Source organism: Botryllus schlosseri, chromosome 7, assembly GCF_051294905.1.
Source record: "Botryllus schlosseri isolate E-star chromosome 7, Bs_hap1, whole genome shotgun sequence".
Taxonomy (NCBI): Eukaryota; Metazoa; Chordata; class Ascidiacea; order Stolidobranchia; family Styelidae; genus Botryllus; species Botryllus schlosseri.
The window spans coordinates 6,434,311-6,459,663 of NC_137242.1; the positions used below are offsets into that span (position 1 = coordinate 6,434,311).

General features: G+C 39.4%; 2 protein-coding genes across 2 annotated transcripts; both read left to right on the top strand.

Annotated features, from left to right (window-relative positions):
* The first annotated feature begins 358 nt into the window (after positions 1–358).
* LOC145443239 (splicing factor 3B subunit 6-like) lies at positions 359–2,962 on the top strand. Its single transcript, XM_080321229.1, has 4 exons — positions 359–514; positions 859–977; positions 1,048–1,186; positions 1,815–2,962. Exons 1-4 carry the CDS (start codon positions 485–487, stop codon positions 1,899–1,901), a joined length of 375 nt encoding a protein of 124 aa, XP_080177355.1. The 5' UTR covers positions 359–484; the 3' UTR covers positions 1,902–2,962.
* A 4,079-nt stretch (positions 2,963–7,041) lies between these two features.
* Positions 7,042–25,353, top strand: LOC145443248 (uncharacterized). The gene is made up of 2 exons (XM_080321236.1): positions 7,042–8,248; positions 23,957–25,353. The coding sequence occupies exons 1-2, from the start codon at positions 8,210–8,212 to the stop codon at positions 24,710–24,712; spliced, it is 795 nt and encodes a 264-aa protein (XP_080177362.1). The 5' UTR covers positions 7,042–8,209; the 3' UTR covers positions 24,713–25,353.

A 25,353-nucleotide genomic window follows, 5' to 3' on the forward strand; every position in this document is an offset into this window, starting at 1 on the left:
GTAACACCGGAATTTGAATATTTCTATCCGGAAATTTAATTTTTATCAAAATGGTATTTTATAACGAAATCTTGCGAATAGACATTCAAATCATGGTCATTATTTGAAAACTTTGTTCTTTTCACATATTGTTTCGTTAAATGTCATCAGCTATGGCGAAGAAATTAGAAATTCAACATATTTATTATAAATGATTCATACTGTTTTCCTAAGAATCAAAATTATACTCGCACTTTAAAAATATTTATTGTATACTTTTAATAACTGCGGATGAGAAATACATGTAATTTCAAAGCGCTCAATAGCAGTAGGTTAATATTGCATTTATTTTCGGTAAGAATATTTATGTTGTTCCGAGTGACGTCCGCTAGACGTTTCGTGCTTCTTGGGTATATTTTGTGAAAGAAAACAAAAGAGACGCTCTTTACGCCAGCATATTGGTACTATATTATTGGAAGCTGTGGAACTAACTTGAGTCAGCAAGATGGCTATGCAAGCGGCAAGAAGAGCTAATGTGAGTATTACTACATAGATGTGGTATAATTAACTAGATCGAGCTTTAACGACAGACTTTAACTTGTTTGTTTATGTTGATTTTGGTATGGTAGCAACGTAACGTTTAGGATTTCAGAATTGAATTGATTTGAATCGATTATATTTAACAAGGATACAAGTCTTGAGTAGGCCTTCGCAGTGTGGCATTGGTTGAAGAATAGTTTGTGAATATTTGTACTTGACACTGACAGGCTAACCGCCAACCGTTATCATTTGTATATACTTCCGCTCCTGTGAATGGGATCAGAATTTTGCGCTACCAGAGCTGTACAGCATTCATGATAAGATGCTATAACATTCCAGGTTCGACTTCCACCTGAAGTCAACAGGATATTGTATGTGAGAAACCTCCCTTACAAAATCACAGCAGAAGAAATGTATGATATCTTCGGAAAATACGGAGCCATCAGACAAATCCGAATGTGAGTTTTTAAACTAGTATGAACCATCTTTTCACAAAATATATATACTATTTGCAATATTCTTGTTCAGGGGATCAACAACAGAAACAAAAGGCACTGCATACATCGTATATGAAGATATATTTGATGCTAAAAATGCTTGTGATCATCTAAGTGGCTTCAACGTCTGTAACAGATATCTCGTCGTGCTTTATTATAATCCCAATCGGGTAAGAAATCTGCGCTCATATTTGGCTCAAGGCGGATGAATTGGGCATTTAGTAAACCTATAAAGTTGATCTTTTGTGTAGATAATAAGTAGTGTCACACAACTTTGACCTCTTAGCCTACGTGTATATATTGTCATAATTACCGTACACCTGATATGTCAGTCTTCCAGTTATTTATGTTTCTTCTGTAGTTATGTTCAATCAGCACTTGAATGCATGTTGAAGAACGTATTATTACTTTATTTTGGATCGACTAATCTACTTTCATTGACATATTGATCCAACTCATCTTTTCCAACAACTATGATGAAAGATATTACTACTAGACGCCAATCTTATGTTGATTTATATATTTTTAAATCATAGTATTCAATTAACATTCCCATTTTCTTGTGTCAAATCAACTTGTAGCGAATTTTTTATTGTAACGCATGAGACCAATAGAATTTGAATATCAACTGCGGTATGCTATTTCAAATATATTCTCATAATCTTGAACCTCTTGATAGGTTGGACGTAGATTTTCGTTTCTTTATTTGCATTCTGTTGTTATACATTGACATGACTTCCTCTACCTTTTGTGCGATCGCAAGTATTCCCAATATCCAAGTCCTGTGTTGCTCTACAGACTTTTAAGAAGCAAGATGAGAAGAAAAAGCGAGAAGCTCTGGACAAAATGAAGGCGAAATTTGGCGTGAGCACCGATGCCAAGTAACCGACGCTAAAAAGATTTCTCCGGACTTGTACTGCTAACTGTACACAAAGCGGGTCGCTGCCATATAGAATGGTCAATCTCTATTTGTGACCGATTTCTGTTTGTGGCACCATATCGGCGTGACAGTCTGGGAAATGTTAAAACAACATTCAATATTCCGTTCAAATAACTATTTGAACAGTATTGGCATACCCTGTGGATATTTGTCTGATTGATGAGCTGGGAGATACATGTCTCTATGGACTAGTTGAGGCTTTCACCATTTAAAAAATCTCGAGCCTTTCGATTTTATATTTTACATGACGTAAATTTGATCTGTCAGCTTCGATCCAGTTGATGGATATGTCCATCTTTCTCTCACTTGGCAATTTGCTTTATCTCAAGTTACGGATCCGAAGAGTTATCCCAAAATATTTTGTGGTTTCAATATTGATTATGCAAACCATAATATTGATATGTGTGCCTTGTACTAGGAAAGTTTGCATTTTTCGCAATATGTGTTTCCCAGGTAACAGGTTTAGGTTTATCCATTTTCAGATGCTGTCATTGCTATTGATTCATCTACTCATTGGCTCTCGTCAGTTTCTCTCGTAACGGAAGGAAAGGACGTAGTTTATTTTTATCCTTCATGTTTTTGCGGCATATACACCGACTCATGATACACATACACGTGATGTGCATATGCCGCTGGACGAGGAAGCGCAGATATAGCCTTTTACGGCTTTCTAAGTCATGCACCACCCCTCCATGCTATCCCAGTAATGCATGAGCGCCAAGCAGGGAAGTCATGGATACCAGTGTTACTAATCAGGTCTCTGGTCTGACCCGGCCGGGGATCGAACCCACGACCTACCGATCAAGAAGCCGGACGCTTCACCATTATGCTATCTTGTCAGCATATAGTCCCATATGTATAGATGTGATCAACTGATCTACTCGATGATATCGCTTGCTGGTCTATGAAGACGCTATCACATGTATGCATTGGTGTTTTGACTAAATGTAAGACGCATGTGCGTTTGTGACATGAAGTTATTATTAAATTGGATGCCGAGAAGTCATTTTGCCATGGGTGTATAGCAGAGATGAGCGGATTTGAAATTTCTATGTCCTAATCCAATCCAAATCCGAACCTTCAAATCCAAATCCTAATCCATAACTTTTTCATATTCAAGTCCATGTCCAATCCTAATCCGATTCCAACTGGAAATTCAGAAAAAATACTAATTTATGCAATGGAGGGATTTGAAAATTTTCTTTCACAACCAACGATTCACTCGATTCAATATATCTTAGTAACCATAAGTACATTAATAACTGATCTGAATAAAGTTTGTCGCCATTCGCCACACGACATTTCAATCTCCCAGAAAATAGGTAAATCCAATCCTAATCCGTTCCGAAAATAATGTCTAATCCAAATCCGACAAAATTTCACAAATCCTGTTTTTTCAAAACCTAATCCTAATCCATGCTCATCTCTGGTGTATAGATATTGTGTTTGGTTGCTAGGCCAAGCAGCGTCTGCAGCATCCCTATCGTTCATTTAGCCTCGCACTGTATCAAGCTATAGCTTTACATTTTGTTACTGTGTTCGGAAGGTAGAGTTGAACATCCTTGAACTCTCTGGCTATCGTAAGTGATAAGGATGAATGGATACGCAGATTATTGTCACAAGATTTACTGTGATGCAGCGGTAAAAAAAACACGGGGTACTCGTTACTCAGTGGGTAAGCGAGGGTAACCAATAATCTCGAAATAAAATAGATTTCAGGTATGAGTAAAAACCTTGCGCTCGCTCAGTGTTGTTGAAATACCAGCTAGGTTCGCTTGGTCAAAGTTTCCGTTGTGGGTAAAGTCGGGTTTGCTTGTGCTGTGGTTGCACGTAACGTCGGCTTGGTTAGGGTTATCTGAGGTTGTATTACGAGGGCTAGTCAAATGACATATGCACCGTAATACCACAAAAACAGGAGATTCGGTCGCATTAGCAGATTGTTCTACTCGGCGCCGAAAAAGCAACCAAACTTTCCTCCCCCCTTTCACGGCTTGTTATCGGCGACACCGCCTGTGTGGTTACTAGTCGAGCGGAACGCGAAGAAAAATTCAATTTCATGATTGAATTTTGGCAGTAATTGCATATCTTTTGGAACCTTTTTCAGCCCACGTGATCAGTGATGAACCAGTAGAGACAAACCAGGTGGTGCTGGTGCCTTCGAAGACTTAGGCAGCGTGTATGATATTCGACCATTAGTGTTACCAATTACTCCGTCGAAAGTTGCTATTTCGTGACCTCCCGCCTGCTATATGGCCAGAATATATTGGAATCGCCCGATAATGACTAAAACAAAAACTTTTGTAGTGAGACGCACAGCTTCACATTTCTTGCATCATCATTTCCTCAGATTTTCATTCAGGCTCTTAGAAGAGGGTTACCATATTTTGTAAATCGCTAAAGAGGACACTTTTTCAAAATTTTCAGACTTACAATACTGGAGGGCAAAATCCGGAAAATGTGGTCAATTTTACCCGACTTCGTGGTTGGTTGACTAAAAAATATGTCAACGTTCCGGTCAGCTCTCGAAATAGCAGCCGAAGCGTCACTTCAGTGCTGATTTACTGTATCTCAGATCTCAGTCCAATTTATCCCATATTTAACCAAAATTCTCAAAAAGAGGACATTTAGGCGTCTTCCCAGGACACTTTTAAAAAAAGGACAAATCCTCTTAAAAGAGGACGTATAGTAACCCTAGATTATGAACAATTGGGCTATGGACAATATAGGGGTCTTCAAAAATAACTTTTTCTCAAATCGTATTGGTTGCTTGATAAAATTGTTAAGGTTACCTAATTTAAGCCTACACACCAAATTTGGTTCAATTCCAACCAGTAGCCGCATTGCTACAGAGGAAGAAAGTTTCTATTTATTATTATTTAAAAATAAACAACAAAAATTTTGAAGATCTTCTGTTCCCCTTGTGTTGGTTTTTTCCCTGCGTATATCATCATAACATCTCTTTTACAGCATGTGTAGACGAGATAGTGGCTCATATTACAGTTGATGCATTTGGTATGCTTATTGCATTCGTCCGTTATTTGTTCTCCACAAACTCCACATGGGTATTCCATGATATCTTTCCATGCTCTGGTTAAGGATTTCTGATGCGTAGATTCGATCCACTCTTCACGATTGGTGTGCTTTCATAACCGCGTAGAGTTTTGTGTGTGGGTTTCGCTGGATTTGGATTTGAATAAAATAGTATTTACGGTGACCAATTTTTTTATTATTTATTATAGTGGTGCCCACCGTAAATACTATTTTATTCAAATCCAAATTTTTCGACGGCAATGACTCGGCTTCCATCTATAGACCTCTTCTATAGACAACCCAACACTTTCATGGCGTGAGCATAAAATTTTCAAAATTTTTGGTATTTATTTTTATATAATAAATAGAAACTTTCTTCTCCTGTAGCAATGCGGCTACTGGTCGGAATTGAACCAAATTTGGTGTGTAGGCTTAAATTAGGTAACCTAACAATTTTATCAAGTAGCCAGTACGATTTGAGAAAAAATCATTTTTGAAGACCACTAATGCACATGTACACTGAATGAAAAGTAAAAGAAGATAGTATATAAAGGAAAGCGACAAGAATGGGATGGCATGTCACGGAAGGCTAAATCGATAGGTCAGGTCGTGGTCCGGTAATCTTGAGGGCGGACTAGTTTATTCATTTAGTAGAAATTGCTTGGATTTCGACTTGATTGTGGACAGCATGCACGTCGACTGTCGGCGTCAACCCTGTACGATCACGGTCGCACCCTGATAATCCAATCAGTAGTAAAAATCAGTTTTTGGATTTAATCTCCCTATGCGATCCATGAACGTAGTGAATTCGTGTCCAGAGTACTGTTTATCCAAATGGAGTGGTTGTACCAGCAGTCTTTCCCTATTCATCGCGCTTATATATTCGATATTGGGAATGGTTTTTCATAATTAAACCATTTGAGATTTGATATTAGCTACTATGCCTTTACACGTCTCTATAACTTGATAGATATAGCCCCGAGTAGCACAGCCCGTACCCCAATTAACGGGCTGCAAAAACTTGACTATTGAATAATTCATAGGGAGCGACCGTCGATATTATTCCCATATAGTGTATGCTCCTTTAATATACAGTATGATTTATAGTGGCGGGCAAATTGCAATTCAATTTTTCATCCCCAGTACACTAACGCAAAAATATATTTGCCTACAACAGCACTTACGTTTTTCACTCAGCAGCGATATCAAGTTTTGACAATGGGATCAGCCGAACGAACATAGCAGGAATATAGGCTACACATTACACAATTTGCGTCTTAAAACATATCTACTTCTAAATAATGGTGGAGAGCACCATGACCTTCCACAGACATCCCCACAATTCTGAATTGTCATAATTCCGAATAAACCCAAGATGAAATGTCCAACTCATCGCTAGATGTAAATGATCATGCAGTACGAAACGAATACCCAAACCAGAAAACCCATGGCAATCGAGTTACAATGGAACTTCGCATTAACAGCGCTATGAAATTTTAAAGAGCAATCTACTTGATGAAAAGGCGTGCATTTGCACCTTGTGCAATGTGCATGCTTCTAAATAAGAGAGAGTTTCTTCACCGCAAAAAGCTGTAGTAGAGTGAACGAAGATCGATTCTACCAGATCAGCATACTCGACTGTGAGGGATCAAAAGCCGTATCGTGGGGGCACGACATGTAACTTATAGAGGGTCGTACATCGGCGGATTAAGGGTGGCATATTGAGATAAACGAAATGAATTTACATCAGGACATAGGATTTCGTGTTCCAATGCAATGAATCTTATAGGATTTACCAGCCAAAATATTTGTGTCAGTTGAAATCTCTGTATGCGCCCGGCAAGATAGCGCGCAATATGTTGCATGTATCAGTTTGCATCACCAATTTACAGCAGGCGTCTTTAGTTAGTAAAATATGGACAGACCTACGCGATGCATTAGGTTCGACATAATAGGATACTGAAGAGAAATCCTAGGTTACTCCAAGCGCCCTTTATTGATTATTATGCTTGATGACGTCATATCGGTGACAGAGTTAAACTGGCGCAACACTAATAATTTATAACCGCCTCAAGAATATCATATGATACGGGTGTACGCCTATTTGACGCCAGTAGCTCACTATTTCAATGACTTGTCTTTCTCCAGCTCGCAGACGGAGATGGTCTAATAAATCGACAACGCGAAGCTATCTGAGTTTCTTTAAATTAATTAACTGAACATGTTCTTCGCTGGTAAGATTGAAGGCATCCAATAATTCCCCGGTGTGCGTGCCTTCGTGAATCAATTGTGATCGCCAAGCAAGAAAGGGTTGTAGCAGATTCAAGAGCTGTAAACTTTCATCTTGATTGCAGACAACTGTTGCATGTATCTTCGTCTAATCAGGTAGTTTTAGGTGCCAAACCGCAGCATCAAATTATCTGTAACAGCGAGTGTACTCCAGTTCAAAATGGATCGTTTTAAGCTTAAGGTATATCTTTATCCATCATGTCGTAGCCTACTGCTCGCCGGATGCAGCTTCATCAATTACTCATAAACCTCCTCTTTGATGCCTACGCAGGAGACAAGCCGCTTCACCTTAAAGACAATGACCCAATATATAGCTACAATTATGATTTCACGTTCCACAATCGCGTTTATGGAAACTTTGTAACCAGCAATATTTGTTGATAAGCTATTCGTGCTCGCTGCTCGAGTGCTCATAGCATTATCCTATTCATCACGAAATACCGTGTTACATATTTTGGGAGTGCGTATTAGCTTGAAACAGTGAAGTAACATAAAATATTCTGGAGACGCCTACGAAATAATTAATGCGGTCTTTCACCTTTTTCACGGCGATTATAAAATATTGGAATTGTACGCAAGAAGCAGTCTTTTCTATTTCAGCACCACATATATATCAATACGTAGAATAAGTAATGACTGCAGTCGAATTTGAAGAAATTATGATCGATTTTTCCTAAAGACGGCCAAAGCGGATTGTGGAACGACGTTATTCGCACCGCCTCAATTAATTCAATTCGCTTTCATTCCACCGAGGAGTAAAGTTTACCATCGACTGGGATTTGCACATCAACGTGATCTGGATATTCAGTTTTATAACTTTAGAATGTGTCAATCATTTGCAATGTAACAAGAAGTAACGTGTACGAAAGACTTCATTTGGTTGCGGGGAGCAATAGTGCGCGTTTATGCTAGGAGTCGATACCAAAATAACAAGATGCGCGCAGTGGCTGCCAGCCGTAAACTTGGTGCTCGGGTAAGTTTTCGAGATTTGTTTCAATATAATAATTTATAAGTATCTTACATTGGGTTTGAAATGCTCTTTCAATGTGCAGCCATGTCTTATGATCCGCCAAGTAGGTATACCAGTTCACCCCATTTAAACGAATCGCCAGAGACAAGGACTTTCTTGGTCTTGTTTAATAAGTTTCTGAGGAAAGTAATAGTTTATACCTGTTTATTTACCGTATTTAGGCGCAAGACGCTAGCGCCAGATTTAGTCTAAACTCGTGCTATAGCGCCCATATTTACGGGCAATTGAATTTGGGCACATCTATTATTTGCAAGTTGTATATAGGGGAGATGTGGTACCGATGGATCACTGGGACCGAAAATACTTTGAAAATTCTCTATGATAATTCCATGATTACGCTCCGTGAACTTGTCTACAATTGCATGCTGGCAAAATCTTTCCTCACATACAAAAAAATTCGACGTGCACGAGCTATGGGGTCTCTCACAGATGTTTTATGTTATGGGGGGTGTAAACTAAATTTAGATCGACATATACATTTTTCTTTGTAACCTTCAATACGAACAAACCAGCAATCATTTTTATTGTGAAGTGTAGGGCTTGTATCAGGCTACATAATGACACCTAATAATTTTTTCAGTTCTTTCCTTGAGTGGACTTTTTTCGATTCATGTATAAAATTGGTAGGGTGGGGACCGATGATACAATAGCCAAATCAAGCAAAATAATCAAGCATACTAATCATGAAACAAATGAAACATGCCTACGTACAGAAAATCTTTATGTAATAATTGCATTTGATGTTTTATCGCTATAACAAGGTATTTGGAAGTCACTCTCTGTCGATTTTCGGGCAATATGTATGTACCCTCAACTTTACAAGTACGAGCATAAATCGAAACGTGATTTTATGACAACATTTGAGTTAATATTTATTCTATTTTTTGACAGTTGCGACCAAACATTCTTCTTTGGCTTGCTGTAGCTTAGATTATAATACTGAGCAAGAAAAGTAGTCACATCTGAGTTTTTTAGGGTATATGTGTCATAGGTCCCCGGGTCGTGTGCCATTGGACCCACCGGGTGGGGACCGATGACACGTTCGAGCAACAAATTTTGAACGTCCATAAATATTTTTTGAAAAGACGGATATTCATGTTTATGTGCGCGATAGGTGGCGCTTGTATCAAAGTGCTGATCCAGCAAAACATCTGCTGTTTTCGGCTGAACATTTCGGGGCCAGCCATCATTTTCCAATTGTTGACCCATCGGTACCACATCTCCCCTACTTAATCAATAGAGTACGGACTATACATATTTGGTGTAACGTTTAATTGTAAAACAGTTAGCAGATACTATAATGTGTTTTATGTTTTGTATTCTATTCTTTATTTAGACTCTATTGTGTATAGTTTAGTCTACTCTTACCACCTTTTGCAACATTATACGTTTCAATTAGCGTAAATATAAGCTCATCGCAGCATATGGTACCGGCTGTGTCACTCAGGCGGTCTCCAAAAGTCATATAAATTCGGTGCGTCCATCACGAAGATGACATTGACCTCGTGAATATTTCATGTCCCCGCAAACATTGTGACCCGCGATGAAAGCAGTTTAATATATTTATCTCTATATATTAAAGTACAGTCACTCTATAGTCTATGCTTTCTGACTAATTCTCGCATGCGCGTGGGTTCATTTGCAATATGTCGTTTATATCGAGTCGGGATTGCTCCAAAATTGACGGAGCTCGGATGCAAATGATATAGTCGTCAGAGGTTCTGCAAGATCAGACCTTGTTGGAATTCGCATTCGACTCTTAAGGTCGTATCAAAGTCCAAGACCGAGTCAAAGTCCTATTAGTAAACTTCAGAGAGTGTCCGTATTGAAGTACTTCTACTTTTTCTTAGTACTCAAGTAGGTTTTGCCTACCTGTACTACTTACTCAAGCAGTTCTTTTTTTAGACCAATTCCGCTTCCTATTTTCAGCTTCGTTGGTATGGTTGCACTTGAAAAAAATCAGTTTAAAACAAATATGTTTAAAACAAGGCCCTTGTTTAAAACATGTTTTTAATGCTTTGTTTCTTTTTTTTTGCCATGACGTCACGATTATGTAATTGTGACGTCACAGATGATTGACATTGACAACTGGAAATATAGGGTAAATATGGCTCCTTCGACGAAAAGGGCTTCTGATCACTGTCATAAACAGACCACAAATATCCGCAACCAGGACTGTATCGTTATGCAGCATTTTTACGGTCGGTGGCCATCATCATCAGAGCACCCATTCCGTACCAATGATGCGTGCAAAAACTGCTGAACCGACGACGATTTCGATGATTCCAACCCCCCACATCGTACACGTCGACTATTTTGGGTGCAAATAGTCCGTAGGCTCTTACCACATGTTTTTTCGGACGCATTCACACAATTATAGCATAATTAGACAACGTTTGTGAAAAAAACTCTTTTTTTTTTCAAAAAGGCGTTTGTTTTGATTGCAACCGTATTTGTAGGCAAATGTTATTTTCACATTTTGAATTTTGCAAAGTAGAATGAATGTAGTGGGATATACTTGCATCCCTATTATGAGGGAAATATTCATGACAACTGGGCGATAGACCCCCTGTATGTATCCTCTAAAATGACACCAAAGTGTAATTGGTCAGTGTGCGTTAGTCACAGCCATTCACATTGCACAGTGCGTAAGCGAACCACTTACTAAATCGACTTTCTGAGGCTACTAACTGGACTACCTTTTCATATCCTCATGTTCTACCTCGACTCAAAATATTTGGGACATGTCTTTGAAATCGCTACTTCTACGTGTAATCGAGTAGACAATTACGGTGATACTTCTACTAATTCTTGGAATTATATCAATGGTCATTTTACTAGTTGAAAGATTCCTGCGTCTTAATAAATCGAGTTTAGTGTCAACTAATCTAACCGCGACGATCTCTTTTATCCTAATATGACCCAGTACATAAACTTTGATTTAATAACCGTGGTGCGGGACTATTCGGTGCCGACAATTCGGTAACATGCGCATCACACGCATGTCACTCTCTCTCACACGTCTGAACGATAGACAAGTCTCATCTGACTTATGTTTTAATTACGCAGCAGTGCTTAAATCAGTTTCCGGGGTTCTGCTCGGACCACTGGCTAGTGTGATGCCTTTCTCATCTCAGAGATTGATGAACTGATGTTCCATTCAGTTCACCCTTTCAATAACATTGTAAATATGTATGCTAAAATCCGCCTGTCACAACTCAATAACCCATGCAGTCCCCAGCACAAAAGTCACTCGCCCTTCAGCAAGATAATTGTGATTGCATTCGTGGTTCTGACAGCCTTAACCTTTTTTGATCGATGGTGATATGAAAATTTGCTTGTACCTTAATCGATTACCATGTTTATCAGCCTTTGAGTACGAGAAATTAGGTAGGCCTATGTTTCATACTGCTATTCTCCAAACCATTAGGGAATTGCAATTAGCCTACATGTGTCTTCCTCACCTATCTATCTATCTATTGGTGGTAGGAATTTTGCGATTCCTTGTTGTTGTTGTTTGTGGCATTCATTGCGCTTTTCGACTACAATGGTCATTTACATCAGGCGGATATTCCTTTTCGTAATTCCGTAACTGTCGTCCAGTAGCACGGGGTCAACTTCCAGACATTATTTAAGGCACCGCTTACGCGTATGATACATGATTGACATAATCGAATTCACTAGATGGCGATAGAAGGTTAATTTGGGCTCCCATTCGAGTAAATCGATAAGGTTGGAAAGTCAGAGTTAGGGGCAGCCAGATAGCGTCAGATAAAGTCATCGCAACATTTATGTGATACTCGCAAGATTCACAAAATATTTGAGTTTCTGTGGCAGGCTAAGGCGGAGCCAGACCTAGTGAACAACAACAAATCAGTCCCGTCGTCGTAGCCTTTTCCAATATATGACCATTGACCATTTTATGTTTCGCTTTATTACGCAATGTCGTGACGTTATGGAGCAAATTAATGTCACTGACTGCCTGCAACTGCCAAATTACTAATAAAGAGCAAGAGCCTGATACCAAGACCACGCTATCGTATTATATTGTATTTAGATCATATACCCACTCAATATTATAGATAACATGTATTTAATCTTTACTAACAAGCGCAACACTTATGCTAATCTATAAGCATTCGCAGAACCCTAAATTTTCGCTGTGTCATTAAAACAAAAATCTACCATAATACACATCTAATTAGCCTACTCCGATAATGAATTGCTATAGATTCCTGGTGCACAAATTGAGTTATGCATCAGAAAAGTGCTAAAGAACAACATCATTAAAATATACCTTTCACGCAAGACAAAGACTTTATTAGGAATGTTCACTGCAAATCACTGTGATGGCTTTTGCTGTTCCCTTTCAGATACGTGTTTAGAAATCCGAGGCTTCACCTTAGAAAACGTCATCATATTGTTTGGTCGAATCGCAACAGCGGGATACCAATTGAATTACTTAATTACAATAGAGCTTATACGGATTGGAGATAAACTGGCGCTCCAGAAAGACAATTTCTCGATTTCGAATCCTAACCGCCCGTATGTACGCCACCGCACACTGTCGTCACTATTCGTCCCTAATCTGGCCTAATTAGTAATTACTAGGGCAAGTTTCTGCAACTTGTGCAACTTGTTTACGGCTTCCGACAGCTTCCTATACGCAGAATCTCTGTACTATGATGTTTTAAGCTGTTTGGATGGATTCTATCTTGCAGCATTTTGCAACTTTTCTCTATTTTTCATACCAATTTTTACTGCAACTTTTATCAAATATTGCGTAAAAATGTATAGGAGTGATTTAAAAACTTCGCTATAAACTATTTCTAGTATGGTTTTTAGGCAAAACATCTGAGAGCCGTTTCTGGGGTTTTTAAGGTGGCTGATTACGAATATCACATTAGTTTTGTCGGATTGGCTCTCTGTCAGAAGATATTTATACCCATGAAAAAGCCCGAAATTACTGTATTTACCCTTAAATATTTCACTTGGTAGGAAAAAATTCGTAGATTTTTCTAATTTTATACTGCGCCTAAATAGCTATTTGACTTTGAAGAACCCTCATGTCATTCTCAGTCATTCTATTAATATTAACATGACATGATGCGAAATATTTGTTTGTCAAAAAAGCATTTTGTCAAGCCTAAAAATTGTACTTCTGCACAACTTAAATTCATATTCTCCTATATCAATTGTTCATTCTACCAAGAGTAAAGAGGAGTATAAAACTATAAAATTTGTCCTTGAAAGGCTTAACTACAATACTCATGTGCGTCTCATTTTTTTGACTGGTAAATGGATAATTTTCCGCTGAGTCAATAAAGTGAGTATACCTATCACTATCAAATGATAAGCTTAAATATGGTATCTGGTATATTGGAATACCGATGAAAGATTCCAATTTCAGATTAGGAAGGAGTTCACTGCATGTAATTTCTCTTAAGATGGGGTGAATAAAACTTTTTAGATGATCACAAAGCACCCAACTACAAACAGTTGGTCCGAAAATTCGTATCTGCATATCGAAAACTTGAGCACAAACATGAGCATAAAAGTTCACTTCCTGTTCAGTCATCTTGATATATTTCCTGATCATCTTCTTGATTAGCAAAGGGAGAGGTTCTACCAAGACATCAGAATAATAAAAGAAAGATATCGGGGCAGATGAAATGAACAATTGAACATATTATGTCAGATCATTGCCGGAACCTTTCGGGAAACTGCACCAAATAACTTACAGGAAAAAATCGTACAAAAACAATTATGATTTAAAATATAACAATAATATTGTATTACAACTGATAATTTCAAATTTACAATAGGTGGGTGACGTAAAAGTGATTGAATTAATGTCACGTTATTTGAGCATGTAGGTAAATACTTATATACATGACTGGAGTTTATTTATGTAGCCTACATGATATCTGTGAAAGTCTGTAACTATGATAAATCTATTACCCCTAAATATAGTGCTGTTGCTGTATTTTGATTTAAAAGAGTCTTCTGTGTGTAAATATAACAAGTAGATTGATTTTCTAAACTTTATAGTACGACTAAGCCGATTTTCTATCTAGTCATTACCGCGAAAATGGGGGATTTGGGGCAAAATAGCCCCATGGGTTATCTCCACAACAAGAGCCAATTTGAAAAAATTAAGGTCATATTCGGAATCAGTGCTCTTCAGAACCCCCAAAAGCACTCTTACTTTGTCTGCCTAAAAATATGTGTTGACCAGTGTAATCAGAGGTAGTCAAAGTAGTCACCGTCGCTACTCATGTAGAAGTAGAAGTAACACCGAAATTTCTACTCAAGTAGAAGTAGGGGTGGTGGTTCACAAGTAAGTAAGTAAGTATAGGTATTCTACAGTTATATTTGCCTATGAAACTGAAAACTGTCAAGTAGAAGTAGAAGTAGTCTAAAATCATAACTACTTAAAAAGTAGTGTGAATAGGCAAAATCTACTTCAAGTACTTCAAAAAGTAGAAGTACTTCGTTACTGACCACCTCTGAGTGTAATCCAACAAAAATTATAAATGCAACTCTTGTCAAAATTAAGTGCAACTTTCTCGCGGTTTTAGTGCAACAAAAACTTGCCCTATGCAACCACGACGAGAGTATCATCACAAATCATATGTACGAGTTGAGTGTGTGTGTTGACCTCCAAGGAACCCCGAGACTTCTTCGTGTAGTGGTACATGTAATGGCACCCTTATCATGACACCCGGCCAGTATTTCAAACGATAGTGTTAGCAGATTTCCTACTGCCTTTCCGATAGAATATGCAGTCCCCTCATAACTATATAGGTCTGAGTAGAATTGAGTGCCCGAGTGATTTGGTTCTGAGTATCGATCATTTCTAGGTCACAACACAATGAACGCTTCGGGGCGATGAAATAAGTGCATTTTAGACTACTCTAAAGAAAACACTGGTAGTTATTCCACTTGAAAAATATTTTTTTTTTCGACCATACCTGTCTCATAGTGCGTTCCGGTAACGCTGTTAGTCGATTACTACATCTCAGAAGCGTCGTCTCCATGGGCATAGGGCAGTCAAAATTTGGAATATTTCAAAAATGCTGCTTTATAAATGCCTCGGTCTATAGATCCTTAATAAAAAATCATCAATGAGCCTGAAAGAATCTGAATGCAAAGTCGTTCGTACTTCGTGCAAAGCGATTGACAGTAGCCGTCGGGGAATGGGCAGGGAAATACTGAAGTGGGCGGCCAAAGGCAAGTTTTCGCAGCATGTTTCGAATGTCGGGTTATTGCCAAATGAGGCTACTACGGAGGAAATAATTTCGAAACGGTAATTCTCATTAATACAATAGACTTTCGTGACCAGGTGTCTATACTTTTGGTACTCGAAAATGTCGCCTCTCGATACTAGACTCAAATCTTTACACTGATTACTGTGTAGTGTGTATATTCGATTCGGATTCCAGTACTCAAATCGCCGTGCCCATCCCTAATACTCGTAGCCCGTTATGCATTGTCGTGATCCTCCTAGTCTAAGTAACATTACGCGATGCATACATTTTGCTTCTGATTCCATAAATATTTGAAGATGCGGACACGTAATAATCCCCAAATCCTACACGTTGGTGGCATGAAGCGATCCATCTTCGAAACTCTGAAGTTTCCCATTATTTTGCATTGCGTCGGTATACCCGCCTTCAGTCTATTACTTTCTAAGTAGTGCTGCACTTTACGGCAGTCAATCCGTTAATGGCACGGTACGATATGTTGTTGATATTCAAGTAGTGTTCTCGTGTTTGACTGGTGTTACAAGTCTATCTACCAGGATTAGTCTGTGCTGTACATTAGGCTACTTTAAAGACGCGTGGTACAGTTGCTCCTATCATTGGAGTCTAGGCGCGGTTACGGAAGACATATGAGAAGCTAATACGTAAAAGTCTAGAGTACTGTGCTTATATTGATATGTCGCAAATTCTTTTCGAAAAATATATCTCTTTCGCGTAGTGAACATGCCGATTGGTTCGGACTATACCTGGCTGAGATTCAACTAAACCATGCCTGTATCAGGGCCAGTACCGGTATAGTATTGAATAGAGAGTGCTGTAATTAGTTTTCAGTCACAATGTCGAAACAACAATTTTGTTGTGGAGCGACCAATGAGCATTGGAACAGCTGCGAAGTATATATGGTTGTAAGACAATACACCCCACCTCATTTCAGACGCAATATGAATTTTTACGATAGTCCTTCGGCCTTCGCGTAGAATGCTAGCAGCTGTGAGGCACTGTTAACTACGTCAAAATCGAATGATATGACGGGTGCTGTACTGCGCCGTCATTTGCTGAGTTGTGCAGCAGAGGTCGTACTTTGTCAGACCAGGTGCATATAGTGTATATTGCGAGTATGCTCGGCCCAAGTATAGTTCAGCCACCTGTACTTGCTTTGCTATTAAGTTGAACTGCAGAGCGCGTGCTTCGATAGATATTTGATTAGATATAAACATTTTGCCTCGTAATGGATAGGTCTATTTCATATTATTTGACAGCTATTTCGACAAAACTTTTGCTGTAAAGTAGACTGGCCATATGGTCATTGGCCATGGCAGGTGTTTCAGAATAATTGCTGTCCGCAATAGTACGCACGACAGACTCGATAGGAACCTCGATTGTTGCCAGCGCAAACATACAGAAAAAATGGGTAGTTTGCTAGGATTAAGATAAGAGGACATGATTGCAGAATTTGTTTGGGAGTTCGAACGCTGTCAAAAAATTCAAAGCGCAATTTCGCAAGCCTCTTTGGTAGCCCGAATGCTGCGGCCTTTTCGAGAAAGACAAATAGAGAATTACGAGTGTCCTGATTCGTTTTCAATGCGCAATATATCGCGTTTCATTTACACTTGATTAAATTTGTGCTTTGGGTTGTCACAAACTGATATCAATTATTAAAACACGTCGCGGATCTGAGCGATCGAACGCACGTTGCGATGAAGGATCTTGCGTCAAGGCACTTTCAAAATATGCTTAAATGTAAACAGTGCTAATTGTCGCGGTTTTATTCTCTGTAATGCGTCGACCTTGCCTTGTCGGGTTCGTTACAGTTATTTCGAGTGCGTGTATTCCAGAAGCATGCGACTGTCTACTGTCGCGAGGCTGGTCTTCATGTTTTGTGTAAATTATACGAGGCTGTATGATATTTAGTTTAGTTAACAGGGATGGATGTTATTGATAAGCAGATTTCTTGAATCAAGATTTTTGAGTAGATTGCCATTGCCTACATAAAGCCTAAGCATTTCGCGAACAATTCAAGAATTTCTCAACACGACACCGTATCGTGTAATGAGGCTTAGGATATCAGCATAGCATCGCGTTTGCTTATCGCGCGCGGGTCGATGACACAATTACATGTAGTCGGGTAAGGCATTCGCTTTCGGCACGGCACGGTGGGAGATGCGGGCAATTGGACATCGGCGAAACCAAGATAAAGAGTATGGATCTAAAAGATGTTGTGACGAAACGAAAATAACGATACAACGCGTACAATACTGAATATTTGAGGCGACAGCGTCTTTTGTCATCCGACCTCTACCCAATCTTCGGAAGAAAAACTTGATAAAAAAAAACTGCCAAACTATATTATATGACAGTCCTCTCCTTATCACTAAAATCGCAAGTAAGGAGGAGCGATATACTAATTATTATAATAGGACAGTTAACGACTTGATGTAGCTTTAGTTTGGACCAGTATGGTTGTAAAGTGGCCGATAGTATCCGCTGGGTACGATTTTGAGAGACGGGGGGGGGCAAACATAACGAAGGGGCGATTGGAGGGTGGCATTTTTGAAAGGGGAGAAATATAAGAATGTTCAGTCAATTTTATTTAATTAACCGTCTGGCTTCTTTCCAAGTTAAGTGTATAATTCGATGGATATTGATAAAAAAAATCCTCATTGCTCGACTCAACCTAGCCCACGAAAGGTAAAATGATGAAATCGGGGACATTTGCTCTGCATTACACCAATTGAACCTATTTAATTTATGAAGTCACCTAACTTCATAGCAACGCGTTGCTGAGGTGAATCCAGAACTATACTTTCCACTTGCCAATATTAAGTAGGTAAAATTGGTATTTCAGCATCAATAACTGTAAAGTAGAAGTAGCATACAACTAAAAGTAATTAAGTAAAAGATATGGATAAAACCTACTTAAGTACTACAAAGCCACTGGTATATACGGATTGATTTTCACCGGACTGATTGGTCCCATTTTCGGTGACACAGTAGGACAAAGTATGCCCATTGCCCACATCAGAGCGATTCTCTCGTAGGCCTAACGTGCTTTTCAATACGGTGTATCGTACTCCACAGGATAAGTCATCATTCATGAAGGGTGTACCGCGTTGGTGGGGTTTACCAGGTACTGTGATATAATTGGCATATATGACAAGGTATCACGATAAATTGAGAGGATTAAACCAGCCTGAACTGGAAACCTGCGATGCATGTTACAATGTTACATTGCTCATTTTGATCTTAAACATTGCTCTATTAAATTTTGTGGCATCACAGTTAAATAAGAACCACGACCTTTAAGCAGAAGTAGTCGAGAATCTTAGCCACGTGAGTACTCCAAAAAGTAGATTCACATCGTTACTGACCACTCCTTTTCTTATGATTGGTTTTAAAAACAACGCAGCGCGGTTTCGAAAGGTAATCAAGTCTCGCCTTGGCCTTCATTAGGCCGCGCTGTGGAGTCATTGGCAATTCTGAAACCCTACTTCGGGGATATCTTGGTAATGGAAGAGAACTATATTTTGATGTCAGTCATCTAGGCTCGAAAACCGTCACCCTTGACACTAAAGCACTAAACAATGTGGCGACGTCGCTGAATCGCTGAATAATTCAGCTGGGAAACTTTTAAATCTGATAAATTATGCCGCCATGCTTGAATCCACATTGTAATCGGTAAATCACCAGATTGAAGTATTTCGCAGCACTCGTATTGGATTTTCATCTAAGACTATTGCAAAACTAATCTAAGATCTGGATTTACACGTAAAATTTCAGGGGATTGTGAATTTTTTTGAAAAATTCGGAAGAATATGACTCTGTACTGAATATATGGACTTGGACTTGTACAATTGTACAATGTACATAATGCGAAATGTACTTTGAATCTGGATTTCAACAGTTAGTAGCCCGTCAGGATTAGGCCAGCATGTGGAGTGCTTTCATCTGTAGATCAGATTTGGTTTCAAAATTTCGAAGATGTCATGAACTGAGTTTTTTCGAGAAGATATAACTTTTTAGACACGAATGTGATACAGAGTTTGTTAATAGCTTAATTTAAAATAACTTGTACCGTAAATTAGTACAATTGATGGTGTGTGCACTTTTCATAAACCTTTTTAGAAGCCATGTACTCAAACGCGATCGTTCAGTTTCGTTACAGACAGGTGCCTTGACAGTTGACTCCATTATATATACCAGGAGTGGGCAAACTGCCCCTCTCTGAGCCTTTGATTGCGCATGCGTTTCGTCATTTTGCTAAAGTGGTTTAACCAGATTATAAATTGATGCATTCTATCACGTATTAACCATATTCGTATTGTTTTCGTGTTGTTTCTTTCCTCTCATGGTTTACGCCCTACTTTTAAAATTTAGGGGGAGATGGCACTACACAGGGTTGGAACTTTGCAATTGAACGCTCGAATCGAGTGAACATAAACATTTCACCCGCAGCAATGGTGAATGGTCAATTGTCATCATTCAATGATAAATCATTGAGTTCAACAATAAACTTGTAATCGATCACGGCAGCGCAGGCCATGAATATATCCGGGCTAACAATGGTGAATACGGCTCTCTCATTTGTATTGTAAAGGCTATCAATAACTGCAGAATTTGGCCATGAAAATGTCGTCATATTGAGCGATAATTGTAAGAAAATAAAGTATGAACAGGAAAATTGAACTTTTAAAACAGAATGAGAGGAAGAGTTTGCATTCAGTGATAATGGAGGTAAACCACTGTGCTTTATCTGACAAGATTCGCTGAATAATTGCAAAGCTATTAGTGATTTGAAATTTCATTCCGAAACCAAACACCAAAACGTTGCCACGAGTTATCCAACAAAGACAGATTTAATATGACTTCCTAACCTAAATATTCCTTCAATGCTCCGCACTGCTTTGACGTCAAATCAGCACACCGGTGTAGCCGTTGCAAATAGACAAAGTTGGTTGGAAATCTTGATAACTTTTTTATTATCATCATTTGTTTTCTGGTGTAACTTTTTCAATTTTGAAGGTGTGTTGACATATCATAGAATTCAAACCGTATGTGTCGCTCCATCCAGTGAGCGGAGACAGGTGAATTGGGGACCGCGGCGATATCGGATTTTTAAGGACGAATTCAAATCGGACAGTGGCCTATTTATCAAACATCAACTGTATTGACCATTGGACTATTCCTGAAAGGGAAGTAGTTCGCAACGAAATCGGCTGACCGATATGTCACAGATTACTTCCGAGCATGATTAATCATTCCACAGGTCATCTGTAAGCACGACATAGTTGAACCATGTGCGCTCGAGCTGTCAAAAAGATTCGATTGACTGATCCGATTCAGATGTCTTACCTAGTATTTAGACCAGGGATTTCCAAACGAGAGCTCACGAACCCCGTGTCTATTCTCTGGGGATCACGAAGACGAACATTAAATACCAATTATTATTACGAGAATGCCAATCAACGGGATGATATTGGAATCTCATTTCCGAAAATTCCCGACCCTTGAAGTATTCGAACCGGCAAACAAGGTATCAGTTCAGTCGAATAAGCGTCATTTTAAAGTGCCACCAACTACAGCATAAGAATGATGTAGGGTCACCACATTGAAGATTAAAGGGTCGGATGCATAGATATATTTCCAGGAAAACTACAAGTGGGCCGGTAGTGCTGTGTTAACAGTATACATTCACACTTCACAGTGCACACATAGCCACATGTTTCCCACCGTGAATGAGTAGGTCTAGCCATTGGTTCCCAACATTTTTCGACTCATCGACCCCTTATCAAGCTCTTACATCTATTTTTCGCCCCCATATTTTCTGATCCGAGAAAGAGGTCATATAAACGAGAAATCTATACAGCTAACTCTGATCGCTGGTAAATTGACTAAAAAATAACAATGTCGACTTTCCGCGGGTGATGATCTCGGCATCTGAGGACAGTTTGTGGCGAGTTGGCCTTTTTCAGTCAAAGTTCGCGGCAGTCTCAGAATAACCTGTTTTCATGTGTATTTTGTGCCGGTATCCGGGCAATTGAATATATATGACTGAACGTTCTAACATTTTCGCCACCTTCGTACGTTTACGCCCCATTTGTTATTTTTGCCCTCTGTTTCTCAAAATCGCCCACTGGGAGACGGTAACGCCCACGGTTGGAAACCACTGGTTTAGGCGAACATGCGGACCATTTTTACTAATCATTACGCCAAATTGAGAGGTTGGTTGCGGATCATTCTCAAATCGATATTTGGGGTCGCAACCACATGAACACCGGGAACCCCTGATTAAGATCGATCGTTGATTGGTGGATAATCCGAGAATTATCTACGACAAACTCCAATAACTCCGCTTATACTAGTTGGAATTGAGTCAACTTTGCAACGTTTTTGAAGACAACTCAACAATTTCATGGGGTTGAGAGAAAAATTAGAATTTTTTTGAAAATCTTTCCTAATAAATTAAAAATGTTAATTGGCTCTGCGGCGGCTTATACTTGTTAGAATTGAACCTAATTTGGTGTGCAGCGTTTTTTAGGGTAACCTGACAACTTAATCAGTGAATGGCAGAAATCCGGAAAAAAGGTTATTTATGAACAACGATACTGTTCATTCATTACAGAAGTAATTATAATCGAAAAAAAAAATCTTGTGAACCTTACCAAGAGTTAACGGGGTAGTAACAGGCATATCAATAAACCAATTCGGCAAAGCTTGGTGTAGCACTGTAATAATTAAAAGAACGTTAGACGAAGTCAGCTGCGGAAACAACGACACAACGGTTACACTACAGGATCGCATGGAGCAGCGCGGTAGTATATTTTTGTTAGATTAATACTGGCATGACCAGGCCGTATTAATTTTAGCATATGCCAAAAAATATCAAAAATAGCTTATTTTGACATTTTTCAAATTTTATTTCGATTCGATATGCATGCATATGCATAATTACCTGCATTCACACATAATACCATTTATGATAACAATTCAAAATCTTTGCTTATGCGCTTGAATCACTGCCCTTCCCTCCCTAACCAATGGTTAGAAATCGCGAGTGGCTGTAATATTCAATATTATATGAAAAATATGAAAAAAATTAAGGACCGAATGTTTGCAGACCTGTGTATGGTAGGCATTGATGGAGGTTACTTTTTGGCGACTGAGGGATTTTGCACTGTGTAAATGTGTATGTTCAATTGTTCATTGATGAAAATATATCCCTATTGTCTAGGGTTACCATATTTTGGAATCGGGAAAGTTAGTTTACCGAAATTGAAAACAATTGATTTTTAAACATTTATTGGAAATCTTGTGTTGATTAAAAAAAGGTCATCACTTTGACTCGACTCCCGAATTACCCATTTTCTAACGATACGGTATTGGCTAAAAACATTTGAGCGAAGGGGGACATTTCTCCAAAAACGAGGACTATTCCCCCTAAAGGAGGACGTACGGTAACCCTGCTACTGTCCAACGAGATTGCACGTGATTGCACGATATGCTGGCATTTTCATTAACAAGTGGAAAGTAAATGAAATTATATACACGTGTCGTATACACGTCCACTTAAATGCGGCATGCGTCGCGCGTGTCGGCTTGATGATGTAACAAAAATGCACGAGAGGTAACAACAGGAAAACTCCTTGACATTGAGCTACATCCCTTTAATTGCTGGTTATCATTTACTACCCGGGTTGATCAATCCACAGTATATCGTAAATCAAGATTTCAGTACTCGCGACTATTTTGCCTTGACGCTAAGATTTTCATTCTCATTACATAGATCCCTTGGACTGTAGGCCACGGCCTTCCTAGGGGTTCATGGGCCTCAATTTAGGAATTTACCGTTACGCACTTGTTCCCCGTCGCTTCATGCAGATTCATTTCAACACTTGTTGACATTTCTATCTAAAACTTCTTTCTTGGTATATGCCAAAATAGCCTATTTTTGGCATTTTACAGTTTTTATTTTTGGCAGTTTTGGCATTTGGTTCCCGAAATGCCAAAATTAACACGGCCTGGGCATGACTCTCGGAGAAAAGACCGTTCTTGATTCATCCTCTGAAGCGTGAATCATAGCAGGCAGTGGCAATGAAATGAATGAATTCTGTCATTGGATTCGCGTATAATCATGAAATAGTACATTGAGATTATAAGCCTTCTACTCGCCTTGTGTATTCAAATATTCTATTCGCCTTGTGTATTCGAATATTCATGCCGGTGAAATCGTAGGCTATTTGATGCGACGGTATATAGCAAGTTCTATTCAATTATCTACTAGTTGCTGATTCCTCTTCCTGACAGGTGTCAGCCGAAAATAGTAGGATCTATTATATTATTAAAATATTATTCAATTGCATATTGAAGTTCTGTATACCTCATTTTCCAGCGCGACCAGTCGTCTAACGCAGATAAAAGCGGCAGCAGTAATAATTCGAGCCATGCGGGGGCCAGGCAGAAGATAGCTAACCAACGCTCCTCGCAGCAGGCAAGGGGGAAACAAACCGGACACACCTCTACTTCGTTCTACAGCGCTGTACCGACAGCTTCGCAAGACGCAAGCCCGGCGTCGCCAACCAACCCAGGAGACAAATCGATAGTGCCAAGCAAAAGCCGTGGGTCACTAGCAAAAGGTGCGAGCCTACCAGACAAAACTGACGCCGGGAGAGCATCGCCGTCAACGCAAAGGCGGGCTGGGACGCCTGTCAGCTCGCGTTCGCTAGATTTCGCTGAGAACACAATGAATTCACCGGGCTCTATGAACAGCAACGGGCCGAAGAAGAACATCAAAGACCTGATGCCCAGAAACGTGTCGAACTTGAGTCACGGTGCTAGCAGCGTAGCGACCACTAACGCAGGAGCTACGAACAAAATCGAGAGTAGACTCGACGCTAGACGGCGCGCGCGAGAAAAAAGGTATTACGCGAAAGCCATCGCTCTCATGGTGTTCGGCGGCAGCGTGCTTGTCTTAGGGCTGGTGTTCGCGGGGTTGTATTTCGCGGGGTGGGATGGGCTATTGATGGCTGGCCCAATTGCTGTCGCGATGGGATTGTTGCTTACTGTGTGCGGTATCGTGTGGGTTTCGATAATCAAAGCGAAGCTGAAGCGGAGACGACAAATAATGAGTCGAACATTCAGTCTTTGAGTCTAGTTGCTGATCATCGTGTCTGCGAAGACTGAAAACTGCCGCAGTTACACTACTGGATTTCTTTTTGTTTCGACAACATCATTCTTTTATTCACGCCTATACCTGAATATTTTGTTATATATGGAGGATCCCTTTAGTTGCGGTCATCTAGAATCGAACATTTCTTACGAAACTTTGTCAGTGTCCAGTTCACAGCCCCTAATTCATTCGCGCCGTCATGCTGACGTAATATTCACGCCGAAACTATAGCAACCAAGATATGCGTGTAGACTGTAGAGTTTTTTGAAGCGCCAGGCACCTTCAATCTGAAAGGATCTCTAAAATCATGCGGACAAATTTCGATGGTGTGCTTTCATTTTTCTATAACATATTCTATTATGGCTATTCAGTGGCTGGTCTAAAATAAATTTAATATCAGTTTGAAAGGGGCAAGAATTCGCAGCGTCACGATTCTCTGCTGGTGTCTCGAATACAACGATGAATGGATAGATTCGTTTTTACTTTCTGTCCTTTTTGCGATTCACTGGGTTTCCAGAAAGTATACCCTGCACATGTGGTTTTAAAACAAATTTTACGATATCTATTAATGTACACCGTATGCGTTGAATGCTCTGTGATTAAATTTTGCTTGAAAGCTA